The following is a 21,857-nucleotide window of genomic DNA, read 5'->3' on the forward strand; positions in this document are numbered from 1 at the left end:
TCAGGAGGCCAGGATGCTTCTCCTGATGATGTCCGTCCTCCTGGCGATGGGGCCGTTGGCGCTGAGCCTCTGCTGCCTGCACTTCTTCTCGGACGCCTCGCTCTCCGAGTCGCTCATCTCCACGTCGGGGATGTAGCCGTCGTTCTCGCTGTCCGTCTTTAGTTTGCTCTTGGCCCTGTCCTTGGGCGAAGCTCTGCCCAGACCCAAGTAGGGGTAGCCGGCGTGCGGGCGGCAGGCCTCGTCCGGGTCGTCTCCCCGCGGCTGCTTCTCGCCCTTCTTTGGAATCCGGAATCCCCCCCAGTTCTTCACCGGGCTCGCGGGGGTGGTAGGCACTTTGACGGTGGTCCGGTTACAGTTTAGTTTGACCAGAGACCCGTTGCATTTAGGCACTAAGTCCTTCCTGGTGCCCGGCGCCGACTGCCCCGTCCCGGGGGGGTTCCCGGCCCTTTTGTTCTCCGACTGCCTCTGGGCCAGGTCGGCGGGCCTCAGGGGCTTGGGGTTCGGTCTGGAGCCTTTGGGCTCTCCCTTGCCGGCGTCGCCCTGGGAGCGATTGTCCCTTCTCTTCTGGTGGTCCGCCAGGACGGCGCCGTTCTTCTGTTGTGCTGACATAACGTGTGCTTCCGCGAAGGTCTTTTCAAAGTCCAAGAAGGCATCCGGCAGGGCCGGCCCTTCCCTCGGGCCCGAGAGCTCGGCCTTGCCCGGGCCGTGGGGCCCGCCGGGCGGCCGCTCTCTCTTGGGAGGCTTCTTCAGGGAGCGGACCAAGGAGGTGCCCATCTGCTTCCTGAAGAAGGCCGAGTGCCACTTGAGGTCCTCGATCTTGGGGGCGTCGGGCCCCGGCGGGGCGCTATTGAATAACAGCGTACTTTCCAAGGAGGAGGAGGAGCAGGAGGAAGAAGGCACACCTAAAAGCAACAGATCACAGAGAGCGAGTCAGAAGCCAGGCCCGAAGACGAGACCCCAGACGGCAGCGAGTGCCCGCCGTGCCCGCCCCGACTTTGTCAAGCGGACAAAACACGCTGCCTATGTCTTCAAAGGCAAGAAACTCATTTCTTTTAAGACCTTCATCTTCCATCTTGGAATCAATGTTACGTATTGGCTCCAAGGCAGAAGAACGGTCAGGGCTAGGCCATGGGGGTCAAGTGACTTGCCCAGGGTCACCCTCCTGGGGAGTGTCTGAGGCCAGATTTGAACCCAGGACCTCCCGTCTCTAGGCCTGGCTCTCCATCCACTGAGCCACCCAGCTGCCCCCGAAACCCATTTTCATAGCAAAAGAGAGCCTCCCTCTCCCACCCCGCCGTCACGGCGGCCATTCAGACACACTCCCGTGAAAGCGACTCCGGCCACCATCATCGCCTCGCTCCGTGTCGCCAGGGCGAGCAGCAGAGACTGTCCGGTCTAGACGCTGCCCTTGGCTTCCGTGATGAGGCCCCCGGCACCCGCGGGAAGCGAGGCCGGGATCAGCGGCGTCTGCCCCCGCGGGGCGGCCCCCACCCCGACACCCCCGGCCGTGCTCGCTAAGAGCGGCTCCCGGAAGGCTCCGGCTCCCCCGTGACCCAATCTGAAACGAGGACTGTAACTCTATACCCCGCGAACGGAGCGGAGCCAAAGGCCGGGCGGGTGTCCTTCACTAAACCCTCCAGGTAACCGCAATCGGAGCGAGCAAAGGGCTCCGGGAGGTCAGAGAAGCAGACGCTGCCCGCTCAGTCCTACGACCACCACAGACGGGAGGCCCGGCTCTAAATGGGGCCTCAGCCCACCCTCGCCGGCTGATCCCGGGCGAGGCACGGACCGCTCTTCTGCCTTGACGTCAGGCCTTGATTCTAAGACAGAAGGAAGGGTTAAAAAAAAGGAGCTGCCGGGCAGGGCGGACCAGCCCTGCAGAGACGCCTCGTCCCAAGCCCCATCTGGCCTCGCTCCCTTACCGGCTTCCGTTTGCTCCCCGTAAGAGGAGCCGGGCAGGGAAGGAAAGGCAAATCTCCCTCTCTGGCAGGAAAGCCTCCGCCGGGGTCACGGGGCGTCAGAGCCTGCTGGAAAACGGCTGGACGACACAAAGGATGGAGTTGGGTGGTTTGGGGTCAAGGGTCTCCCGTTTCACCGACAAACAAACCCCCTGCGTCCGCGCGGTGCGGGCGGACACCCTCGGCTACGCCTGGGCCCGTCGGGGACACGAAGAGTCGCTGATCTGACCGCGACAACCCCCAGAACTCGGTCCGTGCCTGGCTGGCTGCTCCACGTCCCGGGCCGTCCAGCCTCTTTTCCCCTTTGTTCATGAAGCTTTGGTCCCCCTGGAAATTGGAGGCCCACTCGATCTCCCGTCCTCAAAATAACCCAGGCCAAGCCCAAGCCCTGGAACATCTCCTTTACGAACTTTTAAAAATATATTTTAACACCTGTATTTCAACATCATTGATTTCTTCTGAAATCCTATTTTAGGAATTTTAAAACATTTTGAGAAGAGTTCTGCGGGCTTTCCGAGACCGTCCAGGGGATCCGTCACACACCCAAAAAAGATTAAGAATCTCCGCCCTAAGAAGTCCTGGCTCTTTATTCCCTTGTGAGCCCAAGAACATCTTCTGTTTTCCTTTAATTAACGTATTTTAGGTGTTAGCAAGAAAACACCTTGAAGACTGAAGATGTGAAAATAAAATGAAGAAGAAAAAAACAAAAAAAAGTGCCCAGAAGCACGCTCGCTTCACTCTCTGCGCTATCCCGGGCTAGAGGAAATCTATTTTTTCAAACATGACCAGCATGGATTTTTACACTCCGGGTGAACGAGAAATTTGTTTTCCTCTTCTCTGATATATAATACACGGAAGTACTCCCGAATAGAGAAAACTACATTAGTAGCCTGTTTGAAAACATGTGCTAACCCAGTTATAAGCCTCCCTTGCCCTGTTAATAACCCAAGCCATGAAATGTGAAAAGCTTCCTACAATAGCCATGAAAAACGACTCTTAAGTGAAATCAGATGAAAATGTATTTTACGAGTGTTTTTTATAGGCAATCATTCACTCCTTAACAACTTAACCGGAGTGACAAAAAGGCCTCTCCAGATACACCAACGCTGAGGTAGCAGCGGCTGAGCATCTGCCGGGAGAGGAGTCGCCTCCAAATCCGCCTCCCGTGTGTCGGTCACGTACACAAAACACAACACGGGATGACACTGATCATTTCGCTGAAACCCGCCCCTGCCCACGGTGCCCACGCCTGGCTCCTCCCGCTCCACGACACCCTTGCTTCACCTACCAATATTCAATATTTTTATTAGTGATTTTAGCCTGCTTTGCCATCTTCCTCTCCCTCCTTTTCCCACCAACAGCACCTCGACGTTCTTGGGCTCTCCTCTAAGAACCTGACCACATAATTCCTTAATCTCTTTAATTCCAACAACCTCTCCATGCCACCCTCATGGACATAGTGGAGCCCCCAGTTTATTTCAGAACTATACTACCTCCAAGATCCTGAGCTTTGAGATTCGGCCTTCACCACAACCTCCAGTTCCTAAACTTTGTGCTTTCTTGTTCTCTTTATCCCGACTGTGATTTCTAGCCCCCTTGTCTCATCTCCCTTCTCCTGGGGCATCTCTCCCAACTCACTCATCTCAGGAACCATCCTTAAACACAATGTTGCATTTGCTGTTATCTTAGGATCCTTCGGTCCCACCATGACAAGTTGTCCCCAGGCTGCAAATCCTCATCCTTCTCCGGCTATGATTTCACTGAAGACTGAAGCTAACCTCTATCCCCTTAGCTCCTCTCTTCTTCATAGAGCATCGCCCATCTTTTCTGCTTTCCTCGGGTCCCGGAAGGTATTTCCTTAGTCAGGATGGTCCCCTTCCTGCCTGCCTCCTCCTAGTTCTCGCTCCCATTCTCCAAGAGCTGCTAGCCATGATCCTACCACCCTGATGAAGTCTTTTCAGTTCCAGAAAAAGCTTTTTGTCATCTTTACCTGAATCCTCTACTGCTAACTTGCCATTCTCTCCCTAACACTATCCCTCCACTATCACGCTTAAGTTGTGATTTTTCTTCTCTAAGACTACCAACAATCTCTTAATCATCTAACTGAAATTTTTTCAGTCTTTAGCATTTGACATTGTTGACAACTTCCTTCTAGCTCAAAAACTGTCTCTCGTTTCTCAAATATCACCCTCTGCTAGTTCTCCCTTCTACCGCATCCTTGGCCCTCTTGGTTCTCTTTAGAATTTCACTCCCTCCCCAAATTCCAAATAGCACGTGTGCCATGCCGGTTTCTAACCCTAGTCTCTCTTTTTCGCTCTAGACCTGCAGCTCTCATTGCTTAAAGTAATGTGCACAGGTAGCTCAAATACAGCATCCCCAAACTGAGAGGATTACCTCTTCCCCTCACCCCAAACGTGTGCCTCCTTGCTTCTGTTTATATTTCTTTATTTCTTTTATTAGATATCTAATATATCTAATAATTTATAATTATTATATTATTTCTGTTAAGTCTTCCACGTTCAAAACCTTGGGATTATCTCTGACACTTCCTTCTTCCCCACCTTGAAACCCATCAGTTACTAAGTCCTGTTGATTCTCCCTCTACGTCATCTCTTGCATCCTTCCCCTCTTCCCTATTTCCATTGATACCACAATAGGACAGGACTTTACTTCTGCCCCAACCTGAACTACTATAATAGCTTTCTAACAAGTCTGATAATTAATATGAATTTTTTTTTCAAATGAGAATTCAGAGTGAGATGTATTGTGCTGCCTCATATTTTTTAAAAAGAAAATAAAAACCAACTCTCCCTACCTCAAAAAAAGGGGTACAGGGGGCAGCTGGGTAGCTCAGTGGATTGAGAGCCAGGCCTAGAGACAGGAGGTTCAAAGCTGGCCTCAGATACTTCCCAGCTGTGTGACCCTGGGCAAGTCACTTGACCCCCATTACCCATCCTTACCACTCTTCCATCTATAAGCCAATACACAGAAGTTAAGGTTTTAAAAAAAAAAAATAAAGACTATTAAAAAAAAGGGGGTACAGTTATTTTTTACATATTTCAGTATATCCATTTGTCTTATCTACTATCTACCTGTTAATCACCTACTTTGCCCAAAACAAGGATTCTTTTTAACCCAACGGAAGACAGTGTGGAATACAGAAAAGTATCCTGACCTTGGAGCTAGGAGGCACGAGTTCTGTTTCAGATTCTATCACCGATTTGCTCTGTTACCTTGCAAAATCTTTCTGGACTTCAGTTTCTTCTTCAATCAAATGAAGGATGTGGCCTGGATGATCTCTCAGGTTCCTTCCAGTTCCAACCTTCTCTGACCTCTCTGCCTCGACTTAATCTCTTCCAATATATCCTGCAGGCTCCTGAGAGAGTAACCTTTCTTGGGCAAAGATCTGGTCCTGTCACTCTTCAGAAATCTATCTTAAAGGTCAATGATCCTCGCTTATCATTCGAAGTCTTTCACAATCTGGTGCCACACTCTTTGTCCAGCTTGTCATATAGAACATGAACTCGATGTGCCAGTCAAACAACTATTCTCATTTCCCAGAGAAACCTCTTTATTTGCCTCCATGATTTTGTTCATGCTATTCCCTAAGCCCAAAGTCTTCTCTCTCTTCTTCTTTGCACGCTAATTCCTACTCACTCTTTAAAGCCAAATTAAAATACTTTATCACTCCCCAATTCTCTACCTGCTCTCATTAAACATCTTTTTTCTGGCACCAGACGTGTCACTTTGTTTTGCAACTCCCTGATGTGATCATGAAATCCTTTGCATTATAATTATCTGTGTCTTATCCCCTACTAGAAAGCAGGGACAATATCTTATCTGGACCTCCCCCTTCTCTCAGAGCCTGGTACAATACTTTGTATACAACAGCGGTTTAATGTTTGTTGAACCAATTCATAAAGTTATACAGCAAGATATACCCCTTTTTTAGATAAGCCCCCCTAGTTAGAGGAATGTCATTTTAAGTTTTACAGCTAAAATGCACACTTTTCTAACATTCACACTCCCAGAAATATCTACAAAAGTGTTAACTTTGGGGAAGAAAAGTCAAAATTTGCTATTAAATTAATTAATACTACTGAATGCCAATACTTCGAGGATGTGGGTGATAACACTATTAGCCCAATTAATAAACTATCTTTTTCCTCGGGGGAGCAGGGTTGAAGAAGAACTTCAATTACCATTAGTGACATTTTGCTGTACTCGGTTCAAGTTGGCGCTAGTCACAGTTTGGACTTCAGTTTTAAAAACGTGTCAATAACATGGACAAGTGTTAGAGAGACCCGGCCAGGCCCGATGAGCCACGTACAGGGACCTAGAGGGAATCTTTCAAATACATGCACAAGTAAAATTACTTTCAACTTGTCTCAAGCAGAATGAGCAAGAAAAAAAGTGGAAATCTTTACAACAGAGGTTCTTAACTGTTTTCATATCCTCCACCCCTCTGACAATCTAGTGAACATTGGGACCCTTCCTCAAAATGTTTTCAAATGCATAAAATAAAAATATAGAACTACAAAAGACCCAATTATAATGAAATAAAGAAATAATGTTTTCCCCATTAAAATGTATGGACCCTCCGCCCCCTAAAATCTATCCATGGAACCATCAAGTGTTAAGAATCCCTTCTTTAGAAATTGCTTATGAAATATATGCAGTCTTTGAGACTTGGCTCAAAAACTTCTTATTTTATTCCTATTAACCTATACAAATGCGCTCTATTCTTAAGGATCTAGTTTGCCTTCCATGAAATTTTCCCTGTTTTATCTCACATCCACCCTCCCTGATCTCTGAATTCCTACCCCGCAACAATGTACTTATTTTGGTATTTAGGATCACAGAACGTCAAAACCAAAAGGACCCTGAGAAACCAATTTTACCTAGTCCAACTCTCCCATTTTACAGATCAGAAAACAAAGTTTGGAAGAAGTGACTCTCTTCCCCCACCCCAAAGAGGTTATTCACTCGGGGAAGGTAGGGTGCTTTCCCCATCACAGGCTCACACAAGAGCAGATCATCAATAAATACTTGATGAATGATCTCAGAACTATTCTGAATTCCATCCACAGAGAAATGATGACATCTAATTTTTCTGAAGGTCCTCCAACAAAATCACTGCTCTACGTGGATAAGAACACGAAATTACGTTAACTGTAGCCACTAAGGATTAAAACGCCAAAGGTTAAACTTTTTAAATTTCACCCATTTTCCATCAAGTCCGGTCACCCACACGTGCCTAAACCTTTTCCTTAAATATAAAAAGTCTCTGTTCTTCAGAGTCTTCCCTAGGCTTAACAGGCTAGAGGAAAGCCCGTGAGAGGGACGAATCTTCTCTCCCAGAGAAGAGCCTATCGTGCAGACGTCTGCACCTACGAGCGCTTTCGTACATACCTGAAAGTTTTTCTTGTTCCAAAAGCTTAGTGTAAAGATTGAATATCTGCTCTTGGACCTTGCACACAGACCGTTTAATCTTTTCCCTGCGAGTCACCATGTACGTGAGATTCCGAACCTAGAAGGCAGACAGAACAAAGACTATGAGTAACATTTTTACTGCAATAGTAACAAGTTTGGAGACTTTTTTTTTTTAAAGTGGAGAGGCAAGATGCCTGCCAGAACAAAGGGGTGATATTCTAAAGGTTTTAAATTTTTAAAAAGCGCTCTAATCACTCTTTAAAAGCCCTCCTGGGCTGCTGGCACCGATTCTCCCCTCATTTCTCTCTGCTCAGGCAGCAGGAACACTGCTGGGGAGAGGCGCTAGACTGCGGAGAGGGCACTTAGAGCTCTAATGAATGTGTGTCCTGCCTCCTACCCTCCCCCCATCCTCACCCACCACATTCAGAAGAACCCTGGATACAGGAGAATGGAGGTCAGTGCATTTGGACGTCCCTCCCATGGCCAAAGGTGTCTCCTTTTCCCCTCTCCTACCATCTCATTTTTCAGAGCTCCACGCAAGCTCTGCAGCTAAAATTCCAGGACGGACAACCCGCTGCCTTCTACCTGCCACTTAGCCAGCCTCTGCTGACCTGACGAGGCTGAAATCGTTCTAGGGTTAAGGGAGCCTGAGAAGGAACCCCCAAACAAGATCCCCTTGTGTATGGGGTTCTTAGATGCCCCAGGAATCTAAGCAGGGCTCCCTCCCATCAAAGCTGCCTGCCGGTGTGCTTGTTGGGAAAGGGGTGCACATCCACTAGAAGTCAGAACACATGGGGATCTTACCTCCAGCTTTGCCAGCAATTGGCCACACAAGACAGTCCAGCTCTGTGTCCAAGCCCTTCGACTTGGACAATCAGGGAGATAATGCTAGCTTGTTCCCCTCCTGGTTTCTTTATAAGCCAGTGAGAAGCGCATCAAAGTGCCAAGAGCCTCATTTTGAGAAGCCCCACAGTAGAGCTGCTGGGCTCTGGAGTTCAGAGTCACCAACTAAATATGCTACAGAGATTTGCCACCTACCCGGCGTCCAGTGCCAAGTTACAAATATTAAAACTTGCTGCACCTTCTCAACCTTCTAACTCCACAAGCCCTTGGACCCATTCCCCGAATTCCTGAAACTCCTGGCTCTGGCTGTCCTTGAGAATGACAACTGGAAAAGGAACAAACCTCATCTAAGGCTAGGGACACTTTGTGACTGGTGAAACGGATTCTTTTTGAAACCATTCCATGCTGAACAGATTTCCTCCTTAAATTCTATGAGCCACTAGACAGACAGACAGACAGACAGACAGACAGAGAAAGAGAGTGAGAGAGAGAGAGACAGAGAGAGAGAGAGAGAGAGTGAGAGAGACAGAGAGAGACAGACAGAGAGAGAGAGAGAGAGAGAGAGAGAGAGAGAGAGAGCGCATAGACGGTGACATTAAATCTTTTAGAGAGAAAAATCTCAAAGGTATTCATTCATTCCCCTTGTTGGAATCTACCCCACAAGCTCAACTCCCCCAGTAAACTTTCACTATCACGGTGGGAACAGGACACAGGGTATTCCTGTGCTCTAGCCTCTACTGCTTTTCACTTGTGTCCGTAACAAGGCTTTTCACCTTCCTTGGGAACTACTTCTTTATATTCCCTGACTTTAAATGGCAAAAGTCAGAAGTTACATTTCTTGCCATTTGGTCTTGTGGATGCCAATGGAACCCACACGAAACTATATTAAGTTAGGACTCTGTAACGTGTAGGCACTGCTCCAAAAGTCCATCAAAAATGTTCATGTCGCATCATTATGCATGATCCACGACCAATAATGAAACCTCACTGCCCCTGTATTATTCTACTTATAATTCTCTGAACTTGGGCCAAGGAATCCTCAGTCTCATGATCACAGATATCACTAAGAGAAAGGAGATGGCTTTTTTTCAATCCTAATATGATCTCATTTTTCAATCCTAATATGACTTCCTGATCCATAGCAAATAACCTTCTCATTAACAATCAGGAGCTTAAAAATTTTTTTTTAATTTTCTTTCTAACCCTGTCTCTCGAGTGACTTTTAACAAATTTATACACACACACACACACACACACACACACACACACACACACACACACACATGTTGCAAAAATATCTATATAAACACATAGGATTATATGTGTATACATAAATCTATATATATTGCAAGAAGAATCAGTCTCACCAGTAATGAATAAATTATACCGCTTAAGGGTAACTGGCCTTGACTAAAGGTGTGCTTCTTCTGTCACAATTCTCATACAGGACCAGCTAACACTAATAATTTACTTTATAAAAAATGCCCCAGTAAATATTAAGGGTCTCTGAAGATAAATGTAAAATGAGGTATTTCTAAGCCCTGTTAAAGCACGCGTGAGATTTGGGAATGAAGCTTAAGAAGTGGTAGGAGCCAAAGTCTTTTGAGAAGGAGAAGTGTAAATGCAAATAAGATCAGAAGAAGCCACTTTTGCCCAAGAAAGAGGATCTATAAACAAGTTCACTGACTTTTGAGGAGCTGGAAAGGTTATCTCATTTCCCCTGAGTGGGGAGGGAGAGCCTGTGTAAATACCTATGTTCCTTGAAATTACCACCAAAGATGGTAGGCAGGGAGAGTGCAGATGACCAGCATCCTCTTATCATCCAGAATTTTCCATTTCTGTTCATATTTTCCTTAGCTAGTCTCCCCCCACCAAATCGGAAGACCACCGCTGCTAAATGTGAAATTGCTCTAAATCGTCCCCTCTCCTTTCGTCCCATGCTCGCCCTGTGATAAGCCAGATGGCAGAAAGTGGTCAGCAGGAGAAGAGAAAGTTCTAGGTCATTTTCTAGAATAACCACCATCCTCTGAATGAGTTTAATGTGCCTCCACCTAACATTTGCCTCAGCTGTATTGCCAGAATGCCTCAAAATCTTCAGAAACTCAGCAAGAAAATTCCTTCTATTCCTAACCCTAAGCTGGACTCCCACATCTCTGGTCCTTCGCTCGGGTTGTCCTCTATGTCTGGGATTTCCTCACTGCCTGCTCCTTTTCATCCTTTAAACCTCAATTCAGGTGCTATCTGCTCCAGGAAGCTTCCCCAAAACAGCCATCACTTTTACCCCTCAGATGTTACAGAAACTTAATTTTGTAACTCGAAGGCACTCGTCGTGAGCTTCATAATTATCTGTGTGGTGTAGTCCAGCTATCTGAGTTAATATTTGATCCCTCTCCCAGACTATCAGCTTCTTGGAAAGGGCAGAAATCGTGTCTCAATCTCAACTTTTTATCTCCTTCCCCATCCCTTACCACCAGCACCTAGAATGGCACTACGCAGAGGGCAGGAAATTAAATTTTGGCTTGTGTCGTTGTGGGGAGAATTTTAGCTTTTTCCTTTCCACAGGACCCTTGGTTACGGCCAGTCAGCGTTTACCCGGGACCTATTTGAGCTTCATTTTGTCCCACTTAAAGCAGCTCATGCTTTTCTCAACTCGCCCTAATTCTCTCCCTGACCTAGTCGTCTTTTCTTCCCCTTCTCTGTCCTCACATCCGTGTGTCATCAATAAACGGGAATGGGGAACGGTACGTAGCAAAGGGGGGATGCTCTTCTGGGCACGGAGCCCACCTAACAGCCCTGAGGAAGAGCCCCCCAGCAGCCTGCCCTCCTAATGGGCTCCTCAGGCAGCACCCCCGGAGACCACCCGTCTCGAGGGCTGGGCGACAGATGGGAGAGGATCCCAGTGCCTGACCCAATGGGAACTTTGGGAACAAATTTTCTGGGTCTGTAAATCAGAGCCATGTAAAGGGGCTATTTCCTAGCATCTTTGGGGTCTAACAGCTCCAAAGGAGGGACTTATTCTGAGGCTCCTTGTGTGAGAACATGAAACACGTACCCCTACTTAATGGACGTGCCCAGCATTTATGTACCCTCAGAGAGAATCAGGCCTTCCTCGAGGCCGTCGCTCCGTGAGACGTATTAGTCAAGAAGTAGCCAAACGCCGGCTACAGCAGAACATGTATCGGTGAACCAGGCAGGAAGGAACAGTTACAAAATGCATCCCAGCCCTGCTTCCTTTTGTGTGGCGAAAGGGAATTCTTCGTTATGGGAAAAGTACTTTTCTGAGCCGAGGGAGACGCTCTGAAACCCGGATCAACGGCAGGAATGTAAACACATTTTCATTTCTGGCCGCCATTAAACACGAGGGTTTATAGCATTTAAAAGAACAAATGATGGGCGCTGACCATACGACTTATTTAGGAATTATTCTGCTTGTTTTTCCCTGTTTATCTACTGCTCAGAATCACAGAGGGCATATTTGACTTTGGTGGTTAGTGCTTGATTTTCTGATTTTGAAAAGCTAATTCAGCCAGGGACTCATTTTTGTAAACCCTGTTTTTGTTTTTTTTTCATTCTGATCAATTGATGTAAAACTATGGGCCTGAAGTCCCTAGAATCTCTCAGGATCTTTAATCCACCCCAAAATAAAGATGAGCTCTAATCTCCTCGTCGCCCCTACTTGTGGTTCATCATTGGTGTCCTTCCACTTTAAAAGATAACGATGAAGACTCCAAAAGATGGTGTTTGGAATTTAATCATATATGAAATGGTAACCTGCCGAGTAACTCAGGAACAGGAAGAAGTCAATACACCACAAGCATTTTCTGTACTTTTATTTTGTGGTGATTGTAAGACAAATACAAGCCAAACATTAGAGTTCTCACCTCCTTCTTCTCCCAAGGACTAGCTGACACAGTGAATGGCTCACGTTCCCAATGGACAGCGTGTTTGTACTGGTCTGGTGGCTGACCATCCAGGTGCCCATTCCTCCTGCTAGCGTCCCTTCCTCATCTGTGGAGAACCCGAGAGGCCCGGGGCCTTCTCTTCCCCGGCTCCCGGGGGGTGCTGCCCCAACACTGGCCTCCCTTTGCCCTCCCCTGGCCCAGGGGTCGCCCAGGCCCACTCAGAGGCCGGAAGGGATGGGCACAAAACCCTCCCCCTCCTCGGCGGCTCCCTGGTGCGCTCACAGGGCTTCCCCGGCAAGTCCAGGCTATTCTGAGACCAGACCCTCACTCTGGGGGCTCACTACCTCTGGAATGCCTTCTACTCCTTTGGTCCCTTTGTTTTTCCTGTAAACTCAATCCCTTCCAATGCCTGCCTCTCCCGGTACCCTGAGCGGCAGGATGCTGGCCAGTCAGGGGGACCAGCGGCAGAGTGGCCGGGGTGACTGGGCCCCTTTGAGCTTGCCCAGCCCGGCTAGTGGGGCATTCCTGGATGTCCCCCCGGGGGAGCGGAAGGGAACCCGTGGGGAGATAGCACCCCGGGAGAAGAAAGCCTACCATCGTGGTTCTAGGCCATTCCTAAGACTCGGGGGGCAAGCCAAGGCTGCCCTCTGCTCTAGGAGGGGCAGGAGCATCGCAGGGGGGAGGGGGGCGGCTAGCCGCTATGTGTTGCATTCAAACATCCACGCATGCAGTGTGCGAATCCTGTATAATGACACTAAGCATTAAGGGGGTTCCTCGGCTCCCACCCTCGCCTCCTCGCAGGCCCAGGGGCTCCCATTTTTCCTCATCTCTCCTCTAAAGCTTCCGGGGTGCCTCGTGCCTCCTCGCCAGGGACGGCTTCTGCACACCGCCCCCACCTCCCTTCTTCCTCCCCCCGGCCAGGCCTGGGAAAGAATGCTGACAGCACCCTGCTAGGCTCAACGAGTGATGGGGCATTCTCTAACCTGACTCCTCAGCAGCCGACGCCACTCCTGAGCAGTAGGCAGTGGCTCTGGGAAGGGGCTCTGAGCGAGCCCCCCGCATGGTGCCTCGGGGGCTCGGGCTCCTCTCTCTGAAAAGGGGGAAGACGAGTCCCTCCCTACGGATGGACCTCGCAGAGGGAGAAGAAAGGTTAAGAGGAGGACGTGTAGGAAAGATTTCAAGAGATGCAGAGGCCACTACTCTCCCTCTAGGGCAATCTTGAAAACAAATACGGAGTTTCCCAGCTCAGAATTTGTTTTAAAACCAACCAAAACCCCCTGCTGCAAAATGGATGCAGGTGTGAAAAGAAATGAAACTAGCTTGCCCTCGTGGCAAGGGGACAACTCTTTGCAAGTCGTCTTCACTAGGGCATTCATTATAAGGTGTCAGTGTCAATTATTACCCTCTCCAAGTCTTGCCGGAGGTGAGTGAAAAGCTGTAGCCTCCGGAACAAGACGTCCTGCTCCCGTTTGGCTAGATTGTCCTCTTCATCTTTCTTTGGGGTGATGAGGGGCTTGTTGAAGTTCACCTTCCTCTTTAACTTCCAGTACTGGTACAGGAAGTCCACCACCTCCTCGGGCAGCCGCACGGCCCTGGCCACGTCCAGAAGGTTGACGAAGGTGTAGAACTCGTCCTCCAGCTGCTGGAGCTTCTGCTTCCGCACGCTCACGCGGTGCGCCTCTGCCTGGTTCTGCTCGAGGCTGTCGAAGGGCTCCAGGGGGCCCAGCGGGGACGCGGCCTGAGCCCCATTTTCCCGGGGGGGGCCCTCGCCCAGGTTCTCCTCCTCCGACTTCTTACTGGAGCTGTGCTTCGGGCAGTACGACTTGAACTTGACTTCGTCGTTCTCCGCCAAGATGGTCTTCATCTCGAGGCCGCGGTCAAAAGCACAGGTCACGTGGAAGGCGGTGCGGCAGTTCTTGACAGAGCACTGAGCGAGAAAGGGAGGGAAGAGACGAGAACAAAGTATTATTGAAAGGAAACGGGGGGCAGGAGACCAAAGGAGGGTCTGAAGAGATAAGGCAAGGAGGCTTGGGGGTAGAAAAAGACCCTCCCCTTGGAGTACGTTCAAGAGTCCAAACTTGGGTTTCTTGGGAAAATCAACCCATTTCTATGTTGGAATGCGGGCTTCCCTTACATTTGGGACCGCCAATTTTCCCAGCATTTTTTTGTCAAATAGTGGGTTCTTGCCCCAAAAGCTGGGATCTTTGGGTTTATTGAACACTACCTTACTGAGGTATTTACCCCAAGTCTATTCCACTCCCTTCTGTCTCTTAGCCAGTACCATAACATTTTGATGATCACAGCTTTATAATACAGTTTAAGATCTGGTACTGCTAGGCCCCCTTCCTTCACATTTTTTTTCATTATTTCCCTTGATATTCTTGATCTTTTGTTCTACCAAATGAACTTTGTTATGATTTTTTTCTAATCCTAGAAAAAAGTTTTTTGGTAGTTTCATAGGCGTGGCACTAAATAAGTAGATTAATTTGGGCAGGGTTGTCATTTTTATACATTTGGGGCCTCCAGGAAGTGTCACAAACATAAATCTGGATCCCAATCAATGAGGATGATGGTGATGATAGATAACATGGATACGGTGCCTACTTACAAATGTCATCTCATTGGATCTTTGGAAATAGCTCTGAGCAAGGCCCTGGATTATGGCTCTGGGGCTCAGGTTCCTCTCTCTGAAAAAGGGGATCCTTGTCGCACGCTGAGAGGGTGCCATTTATTATCCTCATTTTATAGATGAGAAAACTGAGGTCCAGGGACTTGCCTGGGGTCACAGCTAGTGTGTATCTGAGGCCAGACTAGAACTGGGGCCAACGGCTCTCTTTTGCTGGGCTGCCTAGCTGAAAGCAACCTACGGCCCAGCGCACTGGCAAACTTGTTTGTGGCCGTATACCTCTAATTTTAGATTTATACAGTTTCGTGCATAATCCCCCAGGAAAGGCCAAGAACTAGTCAGGAGTCTGAAGGGAACGAGAAGCTTCATCCCAACTCTCTAAGTCTGGGCAGGCTTCCAGGAATTGAGAAGAACTGAAAGTTGGGGAGAGGTGAGACATACATCCTTGCAGAAGAAAAAAAGCCGAGTTGGGTCAAAAGCTGGGAAATGAGCCCAAAGGGCCCATGAGAGAGAGAGAGAGAGAGAGAGAGAGAGAGGAAGAACATAGAGCAAAGGAAGCAAGTCGTCCACATCCCTGATACGAAGGGAGAGCTTTTGAAATCTGCAAAACACTTTTTATAGATATTCTCTCACCTGATTAAACAGTTCCACGGCCTCTAAGTGCCATGATTATCCCCATTTTACAAATAAGGAAAACTTGAGTTCTCAGAAAGATGGCGTGACTCAGTCAGGATCACACAACGAGAAAGGCAGAGATCCAAACCTGGACTTTTCAGACACTAAATCCAGCCCCCAAACCCACTAAAGAAATGTGAGGAGACACTGAAGGGGAGGGAGGCAAATGGCCTTCTCTCCCAGACCGAGGAGGCGTTCCGAATGCACGTGTGAAACGCCTGGCAAGAAGACCCTTTTGGCAGCGGCGTTCTGAGTGGGGTGCTTTAAAGCGGCCCCCCAGCTGAGATGTCCCCCGCTCCCCGGGAAGGGTGCTCGGGCTTGAGCCCACTCTGCTTGAGCATCCCTGCTAAAGCTGAAAACAAAAACCAGAAATAAAAAGCCCGCCCTCCCCTGGGTGTCTTAATCAGGCCTACCCCTGGGGGCTTTTTGGTGCGGCAACCAGAGAAGAGAAACCATTAGTAGGAGAGAGATGGTTAGTTTCCTCCCAGGCCAATTCAGATGGAGAGGAAATCCCTGCTACTCCATAAAGAGAAACATTCCTGGAAGGAGATTCCTGTCGTGGCTGTAGCCAGGCCCTTAAAAGCAATATGGTTTTATGGGAGGCCGTGCTGCCCCCTCGAGACTGCCGGGGCTGTGGGAAAAAAGAGTAGATCCAACGGTCCCACGCCAGAAGAAAACCTTAATGAAACTCCTTCACAGATCCTGAATGGTGTCATCGTACCCGGCAGGGCTTAGAGTTGGGGACTTTCCACCCCGGCTATCCCCCGGCCCATCATTTTAATGTTTGGGAAATGATTCAAACCCAATCATGACTTCTTGGTGACTCTAATGGGATTTTTTTTTTCCTTTTCTTAAGAGAAAGGAAGGAAAAATCCTTCTTCCTTGGTCACTCCACATCATCAGGAACTAAAGAAATCTGCCACTTTTTCTACAGATAATCTCAGTTCTAAGAAATGGGCTGAATCAGCTTCAATGGAAGCATTTACCCACAGAGCCAAGCCAGTACCATTGAAAAAGAAAAAAGTGCTCCTCCCCCACTTGAGGGCTCAGCCAAACAAGAAATAAAAGTGGAAACAAATGGATTTGGCATTTATCTCTATCTGGTTTCAACTATGCACCTGAAACGCTCTAACTTTCCAGAAAAAAAATGAATTGCAACAGGATATTTAGACAGGACTCTGTAAAGAAAGCAAAGAGCTTTCCTTGGGGTTTTCCTGCTCAAGTTGACTCAGCATCCAGATGTCACATAAACGTACAGTACAGCTTTTCCAGCTGCAAATGTTTCAGAGACAATTTTTAAAAATAAAATCAATCTCCTGTGAAAGGATATGGAAAGCCATCCAGTGTTCTTTCTCTCCTCCAAATGAATGATGCCCTCCCCCCCAAGAAGAATGATAAGGAGAAAGAAAATGAGATCAATAGGAACAACAACTCTCCCACCCCCAAAAAAGCATCAGAGCTTTTCTAATAGAGAAATAGCGAAGGAAAAACTTCATGGAACCATCTCCTCTAAGTTAGAGTTATGGCCTGGGGAATGAGCGGCTGAGAGGAGGAGAAAAAAAGCTCTTAGGAGGAAATTTGCTGATCTCGGTAGAAAACATCCCTTCTTTTCTTTGGTTTACTACGGCCACTTTCCCCCCCTTCTCCACCGCCATGCATAATTAAGTACATGCTCCCTTACAAACATTTACACACATGCACGCATGCATATTTAAGCAACATAGACCCAGGGCTGATGACTTTAAATATGGCAAATGTCTGAAAGCCATTTCTGGACTTTGTCTCTTTTCCCACACAGTTCCGAATGACTGTATAAAATCTCACACTCAATCCTTTTTTCTTGAAGTCTTGCCTACTATCTTATAGTTGAAAGGGACTTCAGAGGCTCCCCAGTCTAACTATGCCTTAACAAACCCCCCGACAATGACCCCCACACAGACATCCAGTCTTCCCTAGGAGACCTCCAGGGTCAGACAATAGCTCCTGAGTCAGGCCACTTAGCTTTTGAACAGTCCTAGTAGTTACCAAAGCTTTTCTTCATGCTAAACAGAAATCTGCCTCTCTGGAATTTCCCCCTGTCCTTCGTTCTCCCCTCAAGGACCAAGAAGAGCAAGAGGAATCCCTCTTCTACAGGACAGCCCTCAGACACTTGAAGATAAGCCTTCCAGCTTCCTCTACTCCCTTCCCATCGCCAAGCTCAATTCCCCGCATTCCCTCAACCAATCTTCAAAGTTATTTCTGTATCATGTGACCAAGGACCAAGCACCAAGAATCCTTACATTTCACAGCACTGACCCCCAAAATAAGGTGGATTTATCGCTTGGAAATCGCTTTTCTTGAAAATCTATAATTGGGGCAACTAGGGAGGCTCTTCCTAGCTGTGTGACCCTGGGAAAATCACTGAACCCCAACTGCCTCGCCCTTGTCACTCCTCTGCCTTAGAATTCATACTAGAAGGTGAGGATTTCAAAGAAAGAAAAACTAGAATCCACTTGCATTTGTTTTCTGAGGCAAGCAGTCAATTGCTCCTAGTTTATTTATTTTCCCACCATTAAGAGAAGTTACCATTACAATTACAGAGACATAATGGCACTCCGGCAACCCTGGATGAGGAGGAGGGTTATTTCTGCTTTACACCAAAAGCAAACCCAACCCCGTGCCAGGCTGTTTCCAGAGAAGCAGACACGGCCTTTTGGAAAGCCCAAACTCTAAAGTGGGCAGAGATAAAGTCTGGATGGCGGCAGCCCTCAGACTGCAGGAACTAAAGAGCCAAAGCGTCAGCCCTGGCCCAAGAAACAGGGCTCTGAAATATATGTAGCCAGGACCTGGCTGCAGAGCGAGGGACAGAAAGTCAGGTACCGGACTTAGAAATCGCCCTCCATCTGACAGCTTAATCAGCAGCCACGACTACACTGTGCTCTCCAAGAGAGAACAGAAGGCAAAACTTCTTGGAGGCTAAAACTTTTATTTTGTCTTTATATCCCCAGCACCCTAGGATTGGGTCTTGTGTATGGGGGGTGCTTTGTAAATACTTGTTGGATTAAATCAGACTAGAAATTATTTGCTCAGATTGACCTGTGGCTTCAGTTTCTAAATTCAGTTTCTAAATTCTAAATTCAGTTTCTAAATTCTAAATTCAGTTTCTAAATTCTAAATTCAGTTTCTAAATTCTAAATTCAGATTCTAAATTCTAAATTCAGTTTCTAGATTCTAAATTCAGTTTCTAGATTCTAAATTCAGTTTCTAGATTCTAAATTCAGTTTCTAAATTCTAAATTCTTGCGCAGCTGTCTGAAACTGTGTTCAGAAGAATGTATCTCTCTGATTTCTGTAATATTTGTGAAGGGGAAAATATATCGGTGTACAAGTTGGAAAAAAAATAAATAAATGAATTTTAAATTCTAAATACTGTTTTAACATGCTTTCACATGATCATCATAAGAATTTATCTGCCTCAGAAAAGACAGTCTGCGAAGAATCGCAGGCTCCTCTCGCTCTGTAATACTTGAAAGTGTTGTCATCCTCAGGATGTTAAGTAAGCGGACAAGCTCACCGCCCTGGTGGGGTCAGTGCTGCGAAGGGCCCTGGAAGGACAGGACGGATGCTTTCTAGGGCTTGACCCGGGAACTCAAGGCTGTTTGCTGATTCTGGGCACTAAAGAGGCACTCGTTGGATTAGACCGGACGGTTAGACCAAACCATGCCAAATTAGAGTCATCCTTGCAATGCCTTAGAGTGGCTGACGGTATCGCCTCTCCCTCCGATCTCAGCCAGATTTCAGTGCTATATTCATTCCAAAGCCAAATGCCAGTGAGTTCCAATGATCTGCTAGAATAGACTTTGAGGCTGCCTCCCGAGTCTGAAGGCACAGACGGCGGCCAGCATTCTTCTAAGAGGGGAAGGCCAGCTACACAAAGGGTTGGACTTTTACAGAAGAGCCACAGAAATACAGAATAAATACATGTTTAAAAGAAAAACCTAGCCTCTCCCCCCTTAGGTCGGCCAGTCAATACACATCTTATTAGGCTGCTACCATGTTCTAGGCCTTACGCTAACCGCTTCGCCCAGGGGTCTCTTCTTGGGAGTCAGAGATTTCTCTGCTTTCAGTGGGTGTCGCGGGAAGGAGCGTTCGGTGTGGAATCGGGCCAGCTTTGCCACTTGCTTCTGCTGTTCCCTAGGACGCTCCCTATCCTGTCTCGTCATCTATAAATAAAAGGCCACTGGTGCAGCCCATTTCTCTCCACCATCCCTCTAGCCCAGCATTAGATAAATCGAGCCCCATTTAAAGTCACAGAGACACGAAGCAAGGACCAGCCGGACTCGTAAAAATGCCCGCGGCGTGCCAGGCCAGCGCCCCGGCGGCACTTCCTTCTCCAGGACATTTTCCAGCCCATGCAGACAGAGAGGGAACAGGACGCCTTTGCCAAGAGCTCAGTACCTGGATAGAAGCCCCGATCTTCTCGTTGCAGAGGCTGCACACCAGCGCCCAGCGACTACTTGGGATGTGAGACACCTTCGTGATGGGCTCCATCTTCTCCGGGCTGCCGATGCTCACCTGAGGAAAAGAGGGAAGAGGAAAGGGGCATGGGCACGAGGGCACACGCGCCAAAGGTTACACAGTGCTCCTCGCTCCGTTTTCTCCCTAAAGGGCACGGAGCGAATATTCGGAGGCTGGCCTTCAGCTAGTGGCTGCAGAGAGAAGAAAGCATCTCCCAGAGAGCCTTCTTCCACCAGAGCATCTTGGCTCCCGTGTTGTCCAAAGTGGCACCGTGCCAAACACCTAGAGGAAAACGGAGTCCCTGAAACACCCAGATGTTTGGAAATGCCCGGCGGTATTTCTGCAATATTCACCCACTCGTCTGATGGCACGATGGTGAGCGGCTCGGGATCACGTGTAAAACAGGAACCGCGCCGTCCGTCGCCGACCTAGCAATGCCTCCAAAACTTTTCTAGGAATATGCCTGAAACTCTTATTTGTTTAGCCTAATGCCTATCTCATCAATTCAAATTTATTTTCATTTTTAAATTCCACAGATATCTGTCAAACACCTGCTAGGGAAAAAAAAGCATCGTGTCAGGCATTGTGGGGAGTACAAAACCCTCTAAGGCAGGCGTTCTTCTCAACATTTTTGTGAGTTGTGGAACCCCTCAGCTGGCTAGTAAAACCCTATGAACCCCTCCCCAGAATCATATTTTTTCCATTTTTTATTGCCATGAAAAACACACATCCATATTGGCCATTGTTGTAAGAGCACACTCTTATAGAACCCAAACCCCAAATCTCAGAATCATATTTTTAAATACATAAGACAAAAACGCATGAATTCTCGAAGGAAACCAATTAAACGGAAACAGCTTATAAAAATATTTTTAAATAAAATAGTCCCTGGTTAAGCATACCAGGTGGGAGACAGCCTCATCGCCCTCTGCGTGGCCTGCAGAGTATCCCCATTTGAGCCAAACTAAATGACTCACTTTTCTTTCTCAGCATCCTTTCCTAGCATGGCCCCAGATCTTCCTCCAATAAGATCTCCCCAGAATAAACAATCTTCAGAAATCAGAATCAGAGGTCAGACTCAAAGTCAGCACATTAAGTTATCCCAGGTCAGTTCCCAAAATAAATTAAGCCAGACCTGAGAACAAAAAGTCCGGAGATAGAGAAATGTGAGCAAGAGAAGGCAGACCCTCTTCCGCCCTGGCCCGGCTCTCTGTCCCAGGCTCCGGAGAGTCAGGATTTCCACACCCCCTGCCTACCTCTGGTATCCACAGAGCACAGCTGACATGGACCCACTTGGTTCCACTGCGTGTTGGCTTCATAGCTCCCCCTTTCTTCGGACACAGCAGACATTTGGGCTGCACTCCCAGGGCGCACGTCCGGCACAGCCAGCTGCCTTCGGGCACCTTTAGGATTCCATAGCACGCCTGCGTGCCGGCGCACCATCGCCAGAGAGAAAAAGAGAGAAGGGACAAGCGTGAGCTTTCTTCTTCCCATCTGCCCATCACACCCAGAAGGGACATAAGAGCAATAGCCAGTAGACGACTAACACCCAAATGTGAACTCCCTCCCTCTTTGGGGGGAAACGCCACAATGGTACACCTCAAGTATTTAAGAAAAGGAAGGTGTAGTGGAATTGCTCGCCCGCTTGGGGAGGGGGGAGGAAGGAAAAGAACATGAATCATGGAACCATGGACAAACACTGCAAATTAATTAATTAATTGGGTGTTTTTTCAGGAAAGGAAAGGAAAGGAAAGGAAAGGAAAGGAAAGGAAAGGAAAGGAAAGGAAAGGAAAGGAAAGGAAAGGAAAGGAAAGGAAAGGAAAGGAAAGGAAAGGAAAGGAAAGGAAAGGAAAGGAAAGGAAAGGAAAGGAAAGGAAAGGAAAGGAAAGGAAAGGAAAGGAAAGGAAAGGAAAGGAAAGGAAAG

The 21,857-nt window shown here is 47.8% G+C and overlaps 1 protein-coding gene across 1 annotated transcript in view; it reads right to left on the reverse strand.

The window, feature by feature from the left end:
• JADE1 (jade family PHD finger 1) overlaps positions 1–21,857 on the reverse strand; it is a 49,608-nt gene continuing 27,751 nt past the window's right edge. The window contains exons 7-11 of the mRNA XM_044681715.1: positions 21,190–21,357; positions 19,874–19,990; positions 13,539–14,063; positions 7,371–7,488; positions 1–902 (exon numbers count right to left, since the gene is read on the reverse strand). Coding sequence (XP_044537650.1) covers positions 1–902; positions 7,371–7,488; positions 13,539–14,063; positions 19,874–19,990; positions 21,190–21,357 — 1,830 coding nt within the window. The remainder of the gene's footprint in view (positions 903–7,370; positions 7,489–13,538; positions 14,064–19,873; positions 19,991–21,189; positions 21,358–21,857) is intronic.

This window comes from Gracilinanus agilis, chromosome 6, assembly GCF_016433145.1.
Source record: "Gracilinanus agilis isolate LMUSP501 chromosome 6, AgileGrace, whole genome shotgun sequence".
Lineage (NCBI taxonomy): Eukaryota > Metazoa > Chordata > Mammalia > Didelphimorphia > Didelphidae > Gracilinanus > Gracilinanus agilis.